The sequence below is a fragment of the Globicephala melas genome, chromosome 4 (assembly GCF_963455315.2).
Source record: "Globicephala melas chromosome 4, mGloMel1.2, whole genome shotgun sequence".
NCBI classification, from domain to species: Eukaryota; Metazoa; Chordata; class Mammalia; order Artiodactyla; family Delphinidae; genus Globicephala; species Globicephala melas.
In genome coordinates this window covers 67,527,517-67,540,784 of record NC_083317.1, presented here as the reverse complement: position 1 = coordinate 67,540,784, position 13,268 = coordinate 67,527,517, and the positions used below count along the sequence as shown (strand labels likewise).

The 13,268-nt window shown below is 41.3% G+C and overlaps 1 protein-coding gene across 2 annotated transcripts in view; it reads right to left on the bottom strand.

Moving 5' to 3' along the window:
- The window catches only part of CASR (calcium sensing receptor), a 28,611-nt gene extending 16,153 nt beyond the window's left edge, over window positions 1-12,458 (bottom strand). For both annotated transcript variants that reach the window (XM_030858123.2, XM_030858133.2), the window contains exons 1-3: window positions 12,171-12,458; window positions 9,532-9,838; window positions 4,631-5,515 (exon numbers count right to left, since the gene is read on the bottom strand). In XM_030858123.2, the coding sequence (XP_030713983.1) occupies window positions 4,631-5,515; window positions 9,532-9,838; window positions 12,171-12,355 (1,377 nt within the window). In that variant the 5' untranslated portion in view covers window positions 12,356-12,458. The remainder of the gene's footprint in view (window positions 1-4,630; window positions 5,516-9,531; window positions 9,839-12,170) is intronic.
- Window positions 12,459-13,268: the final 810 nt, after the last annotated feature.

Sequence of the window (13,268 nt, the reverse complement as noted above, 5' to 3'; positions counted from 1 at the left end):
TTTTTTTTCGCTTTTTTTTTGAGAATTTTCAAAGAAGGAACTAATAGTTCCATTAAAAAAGAAAATACACAATTTTGTCGATACTTGAGATTATAATTCTGTATAATACACTTCTAAGTTATTTTATTTGGGGACAAATATGAGGAGAAAGAAAAAATAAATGAAGGGGAAGAGAAAAGAAAAAAGCTAAAAGAAAGACTTAAACATAGAATATAATATACAGACAGAGACTGACAGGCTCAAAAAGAAAACCAAACACCGAGAAAGACTACTAAAAGAGGGACAGATGCGCGTAACACGCGTCACTTAGATGGTCATGTATTATCTATTATGTGGTAATATTTCCATCTTGTGGCCTTTTAGGGTATTTCCTCTAAAGGGTTTTAAAGTCAAATTATTGCTCATTATAAGCATAAATGGGAATCACCTCTTGGTATGTACTCTAAAGTTCGATTGAATTAAGCCGAAGACTAGAAACTAGAATTTCCAGAGCTTACATAGGGTATCACTTTTTAGTACAGAGGGAAAATGGGATGGAATGCACGAAGCACCCCATTCACATGGATAATGAGGGACAGTTCACAGAGATAAGGAGCCTATTGCTTCTTGGCCACTTCCTGTGCTATGTGTAGGGAAGTCCAGGACCAATTGCTTTCTCTAACCTCAGTCGTATTTTCTTATCTCCCCTCCATCTCCTCTGGCTCTCACCTCAATTCGTCCCCTTCCCCCAAGCTTCCTGGTCAGATCAATTCCATTTGACTTCTGTTATCACCATGGTTCTTTCACCATGCATGCCTTTTTTTGGGGGGGGGGGTCACGCTGCACAGCTTGTGGGATCATAGTTCCCCAACCAGGAATTGAACCTGGGCCCCAGCAGTGAAAGCACCAAGTCCTAACCAGTGGACCACCAGGGAATTCCCATGCATGCCTATTTTTTGACTAGTGAGTGGTTGGTGTAAGGTGGGGGAAAGTAGGAAGCATGCCTTGTGCACAATTGTCCTGAGAGAAGGAAGCCGGTGGTTCCTTACCTACTTATTTACATGATGTTCCATTCAAATTTGATCATTAGGCATGTGACCCAGGCTCATCTAATCAGAGTCTAGAATACCCTGGCCGGAGTCGTTTGATTCAAGCCTGGGTTATTGGGTAGAATAATTCTCTGCAAAGGACTCTATGTCATGTTGTCAGGTCAAATCAACTAGATTGCTACTCATTCATTCATTCATTCACTTATTCTACGCATATTCAGGTGTCAGGTGTCCTGGACACAGCGCTGAACAATACAGACATAGTTCCTGCTCGTTTGAAGCTCAGAGTATTGCAGAGGAATCAGAGGGAAGAGAGAGCTGAGGAACCCTGTGAGGAGGGCTTGGGGTCTCTGTGGAGGTCAGGAGGGAATTGGGTGTTGTGTGCTCTTAAGTTACCTGTTGGTTGGTGTTACTTTAAAGGCATATGACTTGATTGATAAATTTTAGGGGGAGAAAAGATCAACAAAAGAAGAAGATTGTGATTGACCTTATTTAATCAGAAGTTTAGTTGATAAGAATCTATTTTGGTTAACTGAAGAGCTGTGGAAGATTAACTTGGGTATACATAAACGGCAAAAGCGAGGAAGAAAGCATGGTCAGCAAGTGTGTGTGGGTAGTATGATTTGAAAAGACTTCCAGGAGAAAGTGAATTTTGAAAAAGAGTTAAAAGTTCGTGGTGGACAATGATAGAGGAGACAAAACTTGATAGCTCTTCAGGTAAAAGTACTGTGCCAAAAACTAATAAGTGCTTGTGGGGAGGTACCAGGCAGATTGGCTTATAAGAGAACTGAAAGAAGGTGGGGCTGGAATTCCAGGCTGAGATACTTGGATTAGATTGTATGAGTGATAGGTTTCCATGGAGGTGTTAGTAATGAGAGTGAAGAATTGTTGGTCCATCTCCTGATAGACAGAGACATGGCCAAGTGTTTAAATTCCAGAATGCCCACCCAACCGCCTGGGTTCCTAAGGCTTAAAGGAGACTTACAGCAAGCACACAGGACACTTTGGGCAATGCCCACATGTTGCTCCTCCCCAGAGCTCTGACCCTATTTTCCTATCTGTCTCCTCTCCTGGATGAATTGTGCCAGACCGCATGTGAGCCAGGAGGACACGAATTTACCTGTCCGAGGGTCAGCTGAGGTGTCTGTGTAGTGGCTACTTTTTATTTTGGCCACTTTGCTACTCTTTCCTCCTCCTTTCGGTAAGAGCATTCTGATTGCCCTTTGGGGATCCAACCCCCCTCTTACTCTCAGTCTAAGTAGTTTGGGAGAATGCCACTCCTAGCTTCAGGGATGGACTTGTGATCTTAGGCTGTCTAATCGTTTCTGGGACTTTTCCAAGAAATCCTGGGAAGTAAGCAGAGCCTAGCAGTAAGGATTTTATGAGCCTGACGCTGCTACAGAGGCTGAAAACTGCTAAGCCCAAGGAAAAGGAACAAAGAGATGAAGATGAGAGCATCTAGTTGTACCTGCGGTATTTCTGAGATTTTTCAGTATTGTGAGCTAATAATGTTCCTTCTTTTGTTTAAGCCACTTTGGTTTGAATTTTCTATTGCATGCAGCGGAGAGTCGCACCCTTGACTATAGCCTAATTCTTGGCTTTTTTTCTCATGTGCCCATGCTTTGACCTTGGCCATCTGGATTTTACTTCCTTGTCTGGGAGAGGAGTCCCTGGAGAGCAGAACTGTCAAACTACCTACTGGAAGCCTCTTTTCCCTTCAATCCCACCCTGGGATTTTTCTTTAGGTTTTTTTTCCCCCATAGGCTTTTCAAGAGGGAGAGGAAGAAGGGGAGGGAGACATGGAAGGGAAGAGAGAAAGACACTAGTATTTACTAAAAGACTGTCCCTTTATTCCTCTTTCTTAAAACTCCACTCCATGGCATCATGGCTCCTGAAGTCTTTTTGGTCTTTGACCTTCATTAGAGCTCCCTTTTTCTGCCAGGCAGTGTGTGGGGTGCAATGTGAGGAAGGAAACTTTCAGTCCCTCATAAAGATTAGAAACTTTAGCCAACGATGATGCCTGAGTGACACGTCCCACGCACGAGAAGGGCTAAGAACTTGTAGGTCCTTTTGGCTCATTCTACCAGCCTAGACAGTCACTCCTCATCCCATGAGAATCTCTAGAGTGACTGACATAGGATGTACGTTCTTTGTTTCTTGGCATCTTTTCCCAAGGGTTTGTGGTGGTTGAGTTCTGTATGCAAAGCTGGTTTCATTATCATGTTTTACTCAGTTGATTGATTAATTTGAGGCATATTGAAATCCTACTTAAAATAATCACCACCTGTTTAAGAGTTTGAAAATTTACAAATTGCTTTTACATATATCATCTTATTTCCTCTTCAAAAGAAACTTGGTTGGAAAGTAGGCTGGGTATTAGGGTGATTTTAACGATGAGGAGACTGACTTGAGCAGAGCAGTGTCTTTCCTGAGATGATGTAGCCAGTAAGTGGGGGAGCCATAGCTGAAGCTGGAGGCTGAGTCATTCAACCCATATTCAGGGATTCACACCCTCCCCTCACGCCCCACCCCCCATCATGCACTCTCTGATAGCTCAGTCTGGGACTGAGGAAAATACAAAAGGAGCGTAAAACACGGTCTTATTGAAAAATCAAGGTACATATGCAAGACATGAACAGCTCCATGGGATATAAGTTGGGCCAGACTTTTATCTTCAGAAGCTCTATGAAATAAAAAAGATTATGATGTCTCTCCTGCATATAACTGAAGAATACAAAACAAGTCTAAACTAAAGTGTAGGGATTCCACTTAATTTTTTTTTTTTTTTTTTTTTTGCGGTACACGGGCCTCTCACTGTTGTGGCCTCTCCCGTTGCAGAGCACAGGCTCCGGACGCGCAGGCTCAGTGGCCATGGCTCACGGGCCCAGCTGCTCCGCGGCACGTGGGATCTTCCTGGACCGGGGCACGAACCCATGTCCCCTGCATCGGCAGGCAGACTCTCAACCACTGCGCCACCAGGGAAGCCCAATCCACTTAAGTTTTGATTATTTTCTATGACAACTACTTCAGTGCTTCTTTTTGAAATATCCAATATCCTTTTAAGAAGAGTTTTTTCTGTGCCCTTGATTTGCTTGTGTCCTAAGCTTAGTTGACTTATGGGGGGGGTCCAGCACATTATATTTTGAATAATATAATGGCAAAAGTGGTGGCTAAACATAGTGACACTAGTTTTATGGTTTTATGCCCCTTGGTATATGGAATATAATAGGTACTCAAGAAATACTTGTTAAGTACAAGGGAACAATATATTTAATTTAAGCACTATAAAAACACTCCACTCAGTACTAAATCTGTCCCAGGATATTTAAAAACATTTAGGGACCATACTCCTGATATTTTGAACCACTAGACTAAAGAATAGTTGAGCTCAAGGGTTCAAACAGATAATCAAATTAAATTACTATCAATTTTGCAGAAGTCAGTTGCTCAGATGTTTGAAAAGGCAAGTTGAATCCCAGGCTACATCTAGTGACCTCATTTAGATATTGGCTTTTTGAGGTAACCACTTTAATCTGTCTTGCTTGGATCAGTCTAACTCTGCTTTATTACACAGTGAACTGCTATCTAAGTGAAAGATGTACCTGCCAAGCTTCAACCTTCTTGATATCTGCACAGGAGCCGTTGGTGAAGAGCCCTCTCCCAGGTATGCAGGTGTATATATCTTGCAGGGCATGAGCAATGGAGTAGACGGCTAAGTAGACATTGTAGGATATCCGTAAATGTGTATAATCCATGTAAGGGGTCTCGACACTACTGATGTTCTCATCCCCTGTACAGAGAGGTCGGAAGGCGGTGGAGCTGTTGCTTATCCTACCACCACCTTCTTCGTGACCTCTCAGGAAGGTGTCCATGGGTAATGGTCCTTTAGCACCTTCTTGGAGGTGGCAGTTAAATGTTTCTTCCCAAAACTCCTTAGCAAAACCGTTGTGGACAGACTTCCTGGGATGGACTTTCTGCAGGAATTCCCGGAAACCTGGGATCTGCCCAGCCTTCAAAGCGAATCCAATGGTGCCTCCGACCACATGGAAGTATTCAGGCATGGCGATCAAGGAAGAGCTGGCCCAGGCCTCGCTGGCCAGCCAGATCCTACCCGTGATATTTCGCCGGACGATTTCCTTGATGAGGGGTTCCAGGTCTGGGCCACTGGAGAAGACGACGATGACTTTGGCTGTGGAATTCTGTATCACTTCCACCACTTGCTGGATCTCTTCCTCATCAGAGTACTGGGAGATGAGTTCACTGAAGTCGATGCAGATGTCCCTCTCCTCAGCTTCCTCTCGGAACTTCTCGATCCCTGGCCGACCATAGTCATCATCAGCTGCAATTGTGCCCACCCAGTTCCAGCGGAAGTACTCGATGATGTCAGCCATGGCGGTGGCCTGGTGTTCATCATTGGGGATGGTACGGAGGAAGGACTTGAACTGATTTTTGTTGCTGAGGAGTCTGCTGGAAGAGGCATAGCTGACCTGGAAAGAACACAGAATGAGTGAGTGATTGAGGTGCCAGGTGAGCCTCCAGACTGTGTGGAGGAGGCTTTTTGAACATTCACTGATCTAATATATCAAATGCTGGTCACTGCAGACAGGATGAAGGCGTGAAGACAACCAGAATCTATTCCTCTCCAGTGTGAGCACTCAAGCATCTGTCAGTCTATCAAGGAGCATTCTAATTCCCAGCAGGTGATCCTTCACAATGCTACCTTTAAAAATGGGTCTGATCATAAAGTCAACCCAACAACAGTAGGATCTACTTAACCTTTATGCACTGTTCCATAGTTTCTCCTAACTTCCTCCGTGCTGCCTCATTGGCTACAATATATCCACGTACATATCTTCTGCCTGTGGGGTCCAGGTTCTCATTTGAACATTTTAGCTTCCCCTTTACTATAATGAACACTTTGTCCATGACTTCTGGAAGGAATCAGGTTCCCTTTGGGTTATGAACCTAAGGCTCTTTAGAGAAGCCTCTGGGGTTCCCCTTTCTTATCCTGCCTAGTTTCTCTCTTCCAGTCTCCAGCTATTCCCTCTCTCCCCTCCCCTATCTCCCCACCTCCTCCATGCCAGAAGTACTTTAGATAAAAGTACCCTCAATTGCAGTCATTTCTAAGAACTGTTTATTATTTAGGCTCAATTAGCCATTTAGGTTCATTAGGCTCAATTCCCCTTCATCACAATCATGATGATGTACATCATTAAATATAGTCAGAAAAACATCCTTTTCTGTCCTGGCTTCTCAGTGAGTTCAACCACCACCGGCAGCCCTTTCCTCTGTGCAATTTCAAGTGGTGGTCGAGGCCTCTTGACAGGCTTTTGTTGTGGGTCTCCAAAACCTAAAGAGGCTGAAAAGGAACCCTGGAGAAGCTGCCTTGATGTGTTTCCACTTTCTAGGACATAGCCAGTACTATATTTGAGCATGGATGTGGGTCACCAAGGGTAGAAAGCCTTACCTTTTGTGGTAAAAGATTCTTGCCTGAAGAAGTATCCAAATATCATGTAAAGCATTCGTTAGTGCAGAGCTTCCCAATTTCTTTTCAAGTTGTGGCAAACATAGAAGGTGGGGTGAATGGAGGAGGCTGACCAGCCCTGATGGGTGTGTTCTGACCACCCTAGACCCCACCCACCATCCCAGACCTGGAGAGGGTCAGTATCTCAGCCTATCTGCAGCACTCCTGTGTGTCTTGGCTCACCAGTTAGGAAGTTCCAAGTTATTGAACCATTTCTTCTGAAGGACAAAGTATTTTTATTTTAATTTAACTTGAGGTTTATTCATATGTCATCCCTGCATTCTTTCAGCATTTTTGCCATTAGCAGTCTTGTCTTTCAACTCTTTTTTTTTGAATTTTATTCATTTTTTTATACAGCAGGTTCTTATTAGTTATCCATTTTATACATATTAGTGTATATATGTCAATCCCAATCTCCCAATTCATCACACCACTACCACCCCCCGCCACTTTCCCCCCTTGGTGTCCATACATTTGTTCCCTATGAAGGACAAAACCTTTTTACACTGAATGGAATTTCTTCTTGGTAATGAAAGAACGTTTAATATCTCTTGTTCTCCAGTTTTCTAGAGAGATTTAAAACTTCTTAAGAATACCATGTTGAAGAAATTTGGGGGAATGCCTTTTTAATATTTTTCACTGATTGAAACAATTAGTTTTCAATGTTCAGTGCTTTAAAATGAATTCTTTCTATATATTTCTTCTTATTAATGAATAGTTTCTACATCAAAAACATAAAAGACATTGATACATGAAAGACCTGGTCCAACTTTGCTAATGAGCAGGCATTATTTTTCTGACAAGAGCTTTGATTTTGAGAGTTATAATATGAAAGTGATTTTTTTCCTTTTATTAAAATAAGCTCCTTCTTGCTCTACTGTGACACCTCATGAGGCAGGTAGTTAGATTAAGTAATTGTTGAGATGTTATTGTTTTTAGAGAGCTCTATTTGCAGACCCAAACAACAGGCTTCTTGATCAGGTTTTTGCAAATGAAAAGTCTACTCAGGCCTTTTGTAAATTCATTCAGTATTGCTTACTTCTTGATACTTTTTTGAAAAATGGGCCAAAAAGGGTTTTAAAGATATAAAAATTACAAATAAACATATCCTCCATGGATATGTTTCTCTTAAAGAATGCATTTATAATATTTGTCCACTTTTTAAAAGGAAAACTATAAAAGTGGGGATAAATACCAATTCATTACCCACTCCCCCCAAAAAAAACCCCTTAAAAACACACAAAATTTTTTTATTGTAAGAGGGGAGAGTTTCATGAATGATTCAGAAAACTTCTAACCACAACTTGTTCTAGCTGGTCTGCTTGTTCCATCCACTAGGTGGCGTGAGTGGCATAAGAAGTTCAACTGGGGCCTCTGCCTTCACCCAACAGGGCGTGGTTCCCAGCTCTGCTGCACATTAGACTCATCTAGGGAGCTTTCAGAACTCCTGACGCCCAGGCTGCATCTCATATCAGTTAAACCAGGATCTCTGGGGGGTGAGTCCCAGGCATCAGTATTTTTAAAGCTCTTGAAGTGATTCCAACAGGCAGCCATGACAGAGAACCACTGCTGCGGATACACTTACATTGGTTTGACTGATAATCATTATAGCCTTCTCAGCACTTTTATAATTCAAGCTCAACTTAACCTTATATTTCATCCAAACCACAATGAATTAAAACCCTCCCCTTCGTGTTCTTTATTTACTTGGTGGCAATTACATCTTATGTCTGTTGGCTATGACAACCTGCCTTAACTGTGTATCTAAAATACTACTACGCAATATGCCAAATATAAAGATGCATATTTGCATCTTGCCCAACACATTTACTCTTGTGGGCTTTGTCAGATCATTTTGGCACAAAGATTATAGAGCCAGGGTTTCCCCATGGGAAACACCTTTAATTCCCTGAAGTAAGGATTCGGGAAATGATGACAAGACTTTCTCAGTTGCCACATGTATAGAAAGGGATAATGGCTATCACCAAGGAAACAGAGACCTCCCAGCATAGAAATGTGAATTTATCAAAGGTAGTCTTAAAAATTTTAAATACTAGACACTGAAGAAAATAATTTAAAGTGTGATATATAATTAAATTAAAAAATTGATATATGAGATGCAACACAATTGAGCTGATTCTCCCACCCATGGACATTTAGGTTTTTTCCAGTTTTTCACTATTATAAAATGATGTCACAGCCCTATAAATATTAATATGAAAAAAAGGTTTGCTCTATAGTGTTAATGGGAAAAAAATCAGGTTATAAGATGGCATTTAGAGTTTGCTGTCTTTTTTTTGGTGAAAAACATATGCAACTTTGAACAAATGTTTATTAAAGCACTTATTTCAGTGAATTGTTAGTATCTGAAAATGTAGACGTCTATTTCCCTGTCTAGGCTGAGTTCCTGCAGGGTGGAAACTGCTTATTCATATACACTCTACAAGTATTTGTTGAATGAAATAGAATATTTTCCATTTCTAGAATGTGCAAGATAATGATTAAGTTCCGATTTTGTGAGAAAATATGCTCTGCTTTCCTCCGAGCTAAACTTTCAACCAGAGGAGAGAGAGGCAGAGACTTTTAAGGGACTAGGATTTGGGGCAGATATTTTGGGTTTGAAAGGTGGGATTTACATCATTTGGTCTCATTCCTTTTAGTAAAGGCAGAAGAACAGCCATTTACTGATGGAATGGAGTGGAAAATAAATAACTGAACCCTTTGGAATAAAAGACAAAGTTTTATACAAGGTATGTTTAAAAAAATTTTGGAAGAATTGTGAAGGCTCAGTTGACATTGTTGACTCTGGGGTCTCAAAAATCCCCAGTGGTCACGATACAGATAATTAAAAGATCTTTTGTGCCAAAGTAAAGCCAGAGAAGGGAAAATAGCAAACTGTATGGACACTGGGTGTGGCATCCTCCCAGCCTGCTTTCCTGGCCCCTGCCCACATTGCCCCATCTGAGATGGCACGCGTACCTGGGGGATGTAGAAGAGCCCCAGCAGGTTTGCCACCGCTGTGGAGATGCCTGAGCCAGTTGCTCCCACCACGGCGATAGTAGAGGGGATGTGCTCTGAGCAGTTGCAGAACTCATCAAGGTTCAAAGAATCGATTTTGTTCTGGGCCACAAAACTCAGGGTGGCTTCCAGGGCTTTAGAAACAGTGTTGCAAGTGTCGAATATCCTGTATCCCAGGGTCATGTTGGGAAGAAGGGCTGGGCTGCTGTTTATTTCCTCTATGGCAAATATCATAGCTTGTAGCCAGCGAAATCCTCGGAAATTATACCTGGAAGAAAGAAATGGAAGAAAGCAAGAGGCTTTCTGGTCAACTTCTTTAGAGTACAGACTGGGCAAAGCTGGTTTGAACCTCGTTCCATTACTCTGGTTTCATGACGTTGTGTTTTTTGAGACTCAAAGTCCTCTCTGTAAAATGGGGATAACACCTACTTCAGAGGGTGGCTGTGAGCATGAGATAATTATGCACAATTCTCAGCATGGTGCCTCACACAGAGTTAGGGACTAATAACAACAAGGATTGTGGTTAGTAATAGAATGAATCATTTGTATCTGCCTTATCCAACAAAGAATCTGAAATAACTGATATGAGGTACTTTAGTAAAAGTAATACAGAGATATAAAAAAAAAAAGGACCAGGGAAAATATAAATAGATTAGGATTTGAATACATAAGAAGCTAAAAATAACTTCAGATTTGCAGAGTCACAAATTTAAACTGACATTCCTGGAGGTAGAAGAGGAAAGGGAAATGAGTGATATCTTCATAAACAAACAAGCAAACAAATATTATGCATCGGAAGGCTATTCACAAACAGTGGTCACTTCTGGGTGGTAGAATGATGAGTTTTAAAATTGTGTGATTTTGTCTTTATACTTTCTATTTTAAAAAATAAGCATGCATTGCTTTTCAAAGAACATTATTTTAAATAAAAATCAAGCAAATTAACAAAGCGAAACAGGGTCAGTGACATAGTTTTCACTCTTCCAGGACACAGCACATAGTGAGAGCTTGATAAATGTTCTGAATCAGTGTATCAGCACCCAGAGAAGAAAAGCTAACAAGTCTGCAGTTTCTCTCTTTGTATCGTGGGTTTCCTGACTTGAACTCAAAGGCAGGGGGAAAGAAATACAAGCTGTTATACTTCACTGTATCAGTTAGGTTCCTAAATGTCCTGGTCTAACTTTTAATGTGACATTTTCTCTTAGTCATTTTCTTCATGTTTCCTTCATTTATTTATTTTTTTAAACCTGCAAAGTTATGAAGATCTATTACTGAATTTTTCATTACCTAAAACATCTATACTGCTAAACTGATTTTCCTATCTTTCTTTAATACAATTAATATATATATATATATATTTATATATTATTTCAGAACAAGCTCTTGCTTGATCTCAGGTATGTATGTGGCACCTGCACAACTCTGTCCAGCAAGGGAACAACAAAAAGGATATTTGTCCACATGGGTTACGTGAAGGATATAAACAGCATCAGTGAAATTCTACACTTAGTTTTTCTGCAGTCATAAAAAAATGTGAAAATGTTATCTAATTTGTGAGCCCTCATTAGAACACGAGCAGAAATCCAGTTTTGTTGGAACGATTCTAGTTTTCATTTTCATTTTCTAGGTATCAGGAAGACCAAGGGAAAGTGCTGGATCCCTTCTGGAAGTTGCAAATCTCAAGAGAAAGTGCTCTTCTCTCTCACAAGATGGGTCAAGACTTGAGGTGCAGTAATGGTCTCTGATGTCCAGATTAAGGCAGGTGATATACAGCCCTCTGTACTCTGCAGAAGTCAGATACTATTTGAAGTAATTGTACCTAGTGTTAGACGCCATATTCTAAGAGTCATGATAAATTAGGGAACATCAGAGAGAGGGCATCCAGAATGGTGAGGGTCTGAAAATCATGTCATGAAACAACTATTTAGAAAACTATTTGGTCTGGAAAAGAAATGATTCAAGGGGGCATGTTAGCTGTCTTCAAATGGCTGAAGACAGAGTCCAGTGAGAGAGTTAAGATGGATTCTGTGTTTCTCTATCTATGTAGATGGATTCTGTGTTAGCAGGGGGATTTCAGCTTCCTATAAGAATTCTAATGGGAGTGATTCCAAATGCTACGGGCTGCATTTTGAAGACGCCCAGGTCATGCCAGCCACTGAAGTTTCTTTCAGCTTTAAAATCCTTAAAAAAAATAAGAGTGAGGCAGCCAACACTCAGGTATTATGACCACTGGGGCACTTAAGGTCATTGGGAGATTTTACTACTCAGGTTTGCAAAACCTACAATAAATTTCTTTCTAGGTACTTGGTCTTCCATTAAGTAACACAGCCTCCAGGTGAACAATGATGACTGAGTTACCAAGTGACCAAGCACGGCTCCAACAGGCCATGGATTTTTCTATTCAGTATCTTTGACATTTTATTTTTGGAAAAATTTCTTTTAAAAAAATGAGGGGGGGGGGGAATAATAAGCTTCAGCATGGTTACCAGTCACCATTTTTGAAAAGAGAGAACCAACTTTGAAAAAATTATTTCAGGTTTGGTACAGCTTTTCTCCAACCACCAGGAGAAAAGACTCTCCAGGGTGGCTCCTGACCTTACCTGATACATTCCACAGACTCCGGCCTCGACTTTAGATCTTGATCTTTGGCTGCTACTCCAAAATGAATAGGAAAGAGCCCCCCGAGGATAATGTCCCCTTTCTTCTGGGCTCGCTGGTCAGGCCCATAGGCAGAAGTACACCAGGTAAAAGCCAAGAAGATCCAACAGCAGCTATAAAATGCCATAGTTCTGCTTTCTCTCCAGGGGGAGGGACAAGGGTGCTGGTGGTCTGGGGGCCCCTGAGAACTTTCCCCCTTGGTGTGACTTACTCCCTGCGGTGGAGGCACATGTCTACAGAATTAGTAACAGAATGGAACCGTGGTGTTTGAATTTCCACTTCTGCCCTCTCCATCGCAGGCTAGTGAGGCGGGTGGTTCTTGAGTCTTCAGAAGCCACATCATGCAGAGACCGCGGGTAGTACTTTCTAAAAACAAAAGAGAAACAAAATGAATTCAACTAAGCCTAAATCCCATGTTGTTATGATGACTGAAACAGAAGTGGCTCAGAATTTCCACTTAGAGAGGCTGAGGGGTAGCAGGTGGGGAGGGCATGGCTTTGAGCCTCATTTTTATAGCACTTCACATAAGATACAGAACATTTCAATTGCCCATATCAGAGAAGGACCATGTTCATTTTAAAGAGGCCATTGATAAGCTGAGGCCTTCACTGATGTTGCCACTGGATTTTAATCCCTTCATTCTTCCGTGTGAATAATGCACAGAGTTGGCCTAGTGGTAGCAGTTCCTTGTATTATACTACTAGTAATGCTATTTTATTCACCATATATGTTTGTATGGAAAATACAGAATGAGTCATAGTTAAGTTTAAATCTGACTCCAAATCAAACAAAAATGTCAGAGAAGGCCACTTATTTTTATTTATTATTGTACTCCCCCCACCCCACTTTCGGGGCCTCCTCATCCCAGATTTCTGGTTCCATTTATAATATGATACTCCATAAACCTTTGAAGAATAGTTCTTGGAAAGGATGCAGGTAAATCAAGGGTTGGATTATGTTCTACCAAACTCTACAGCTGGATCTAGGGAATGGTCCTTCTGCTTCAGCATCATTATCCTAGTAGGAACTCTCTGCTCTTC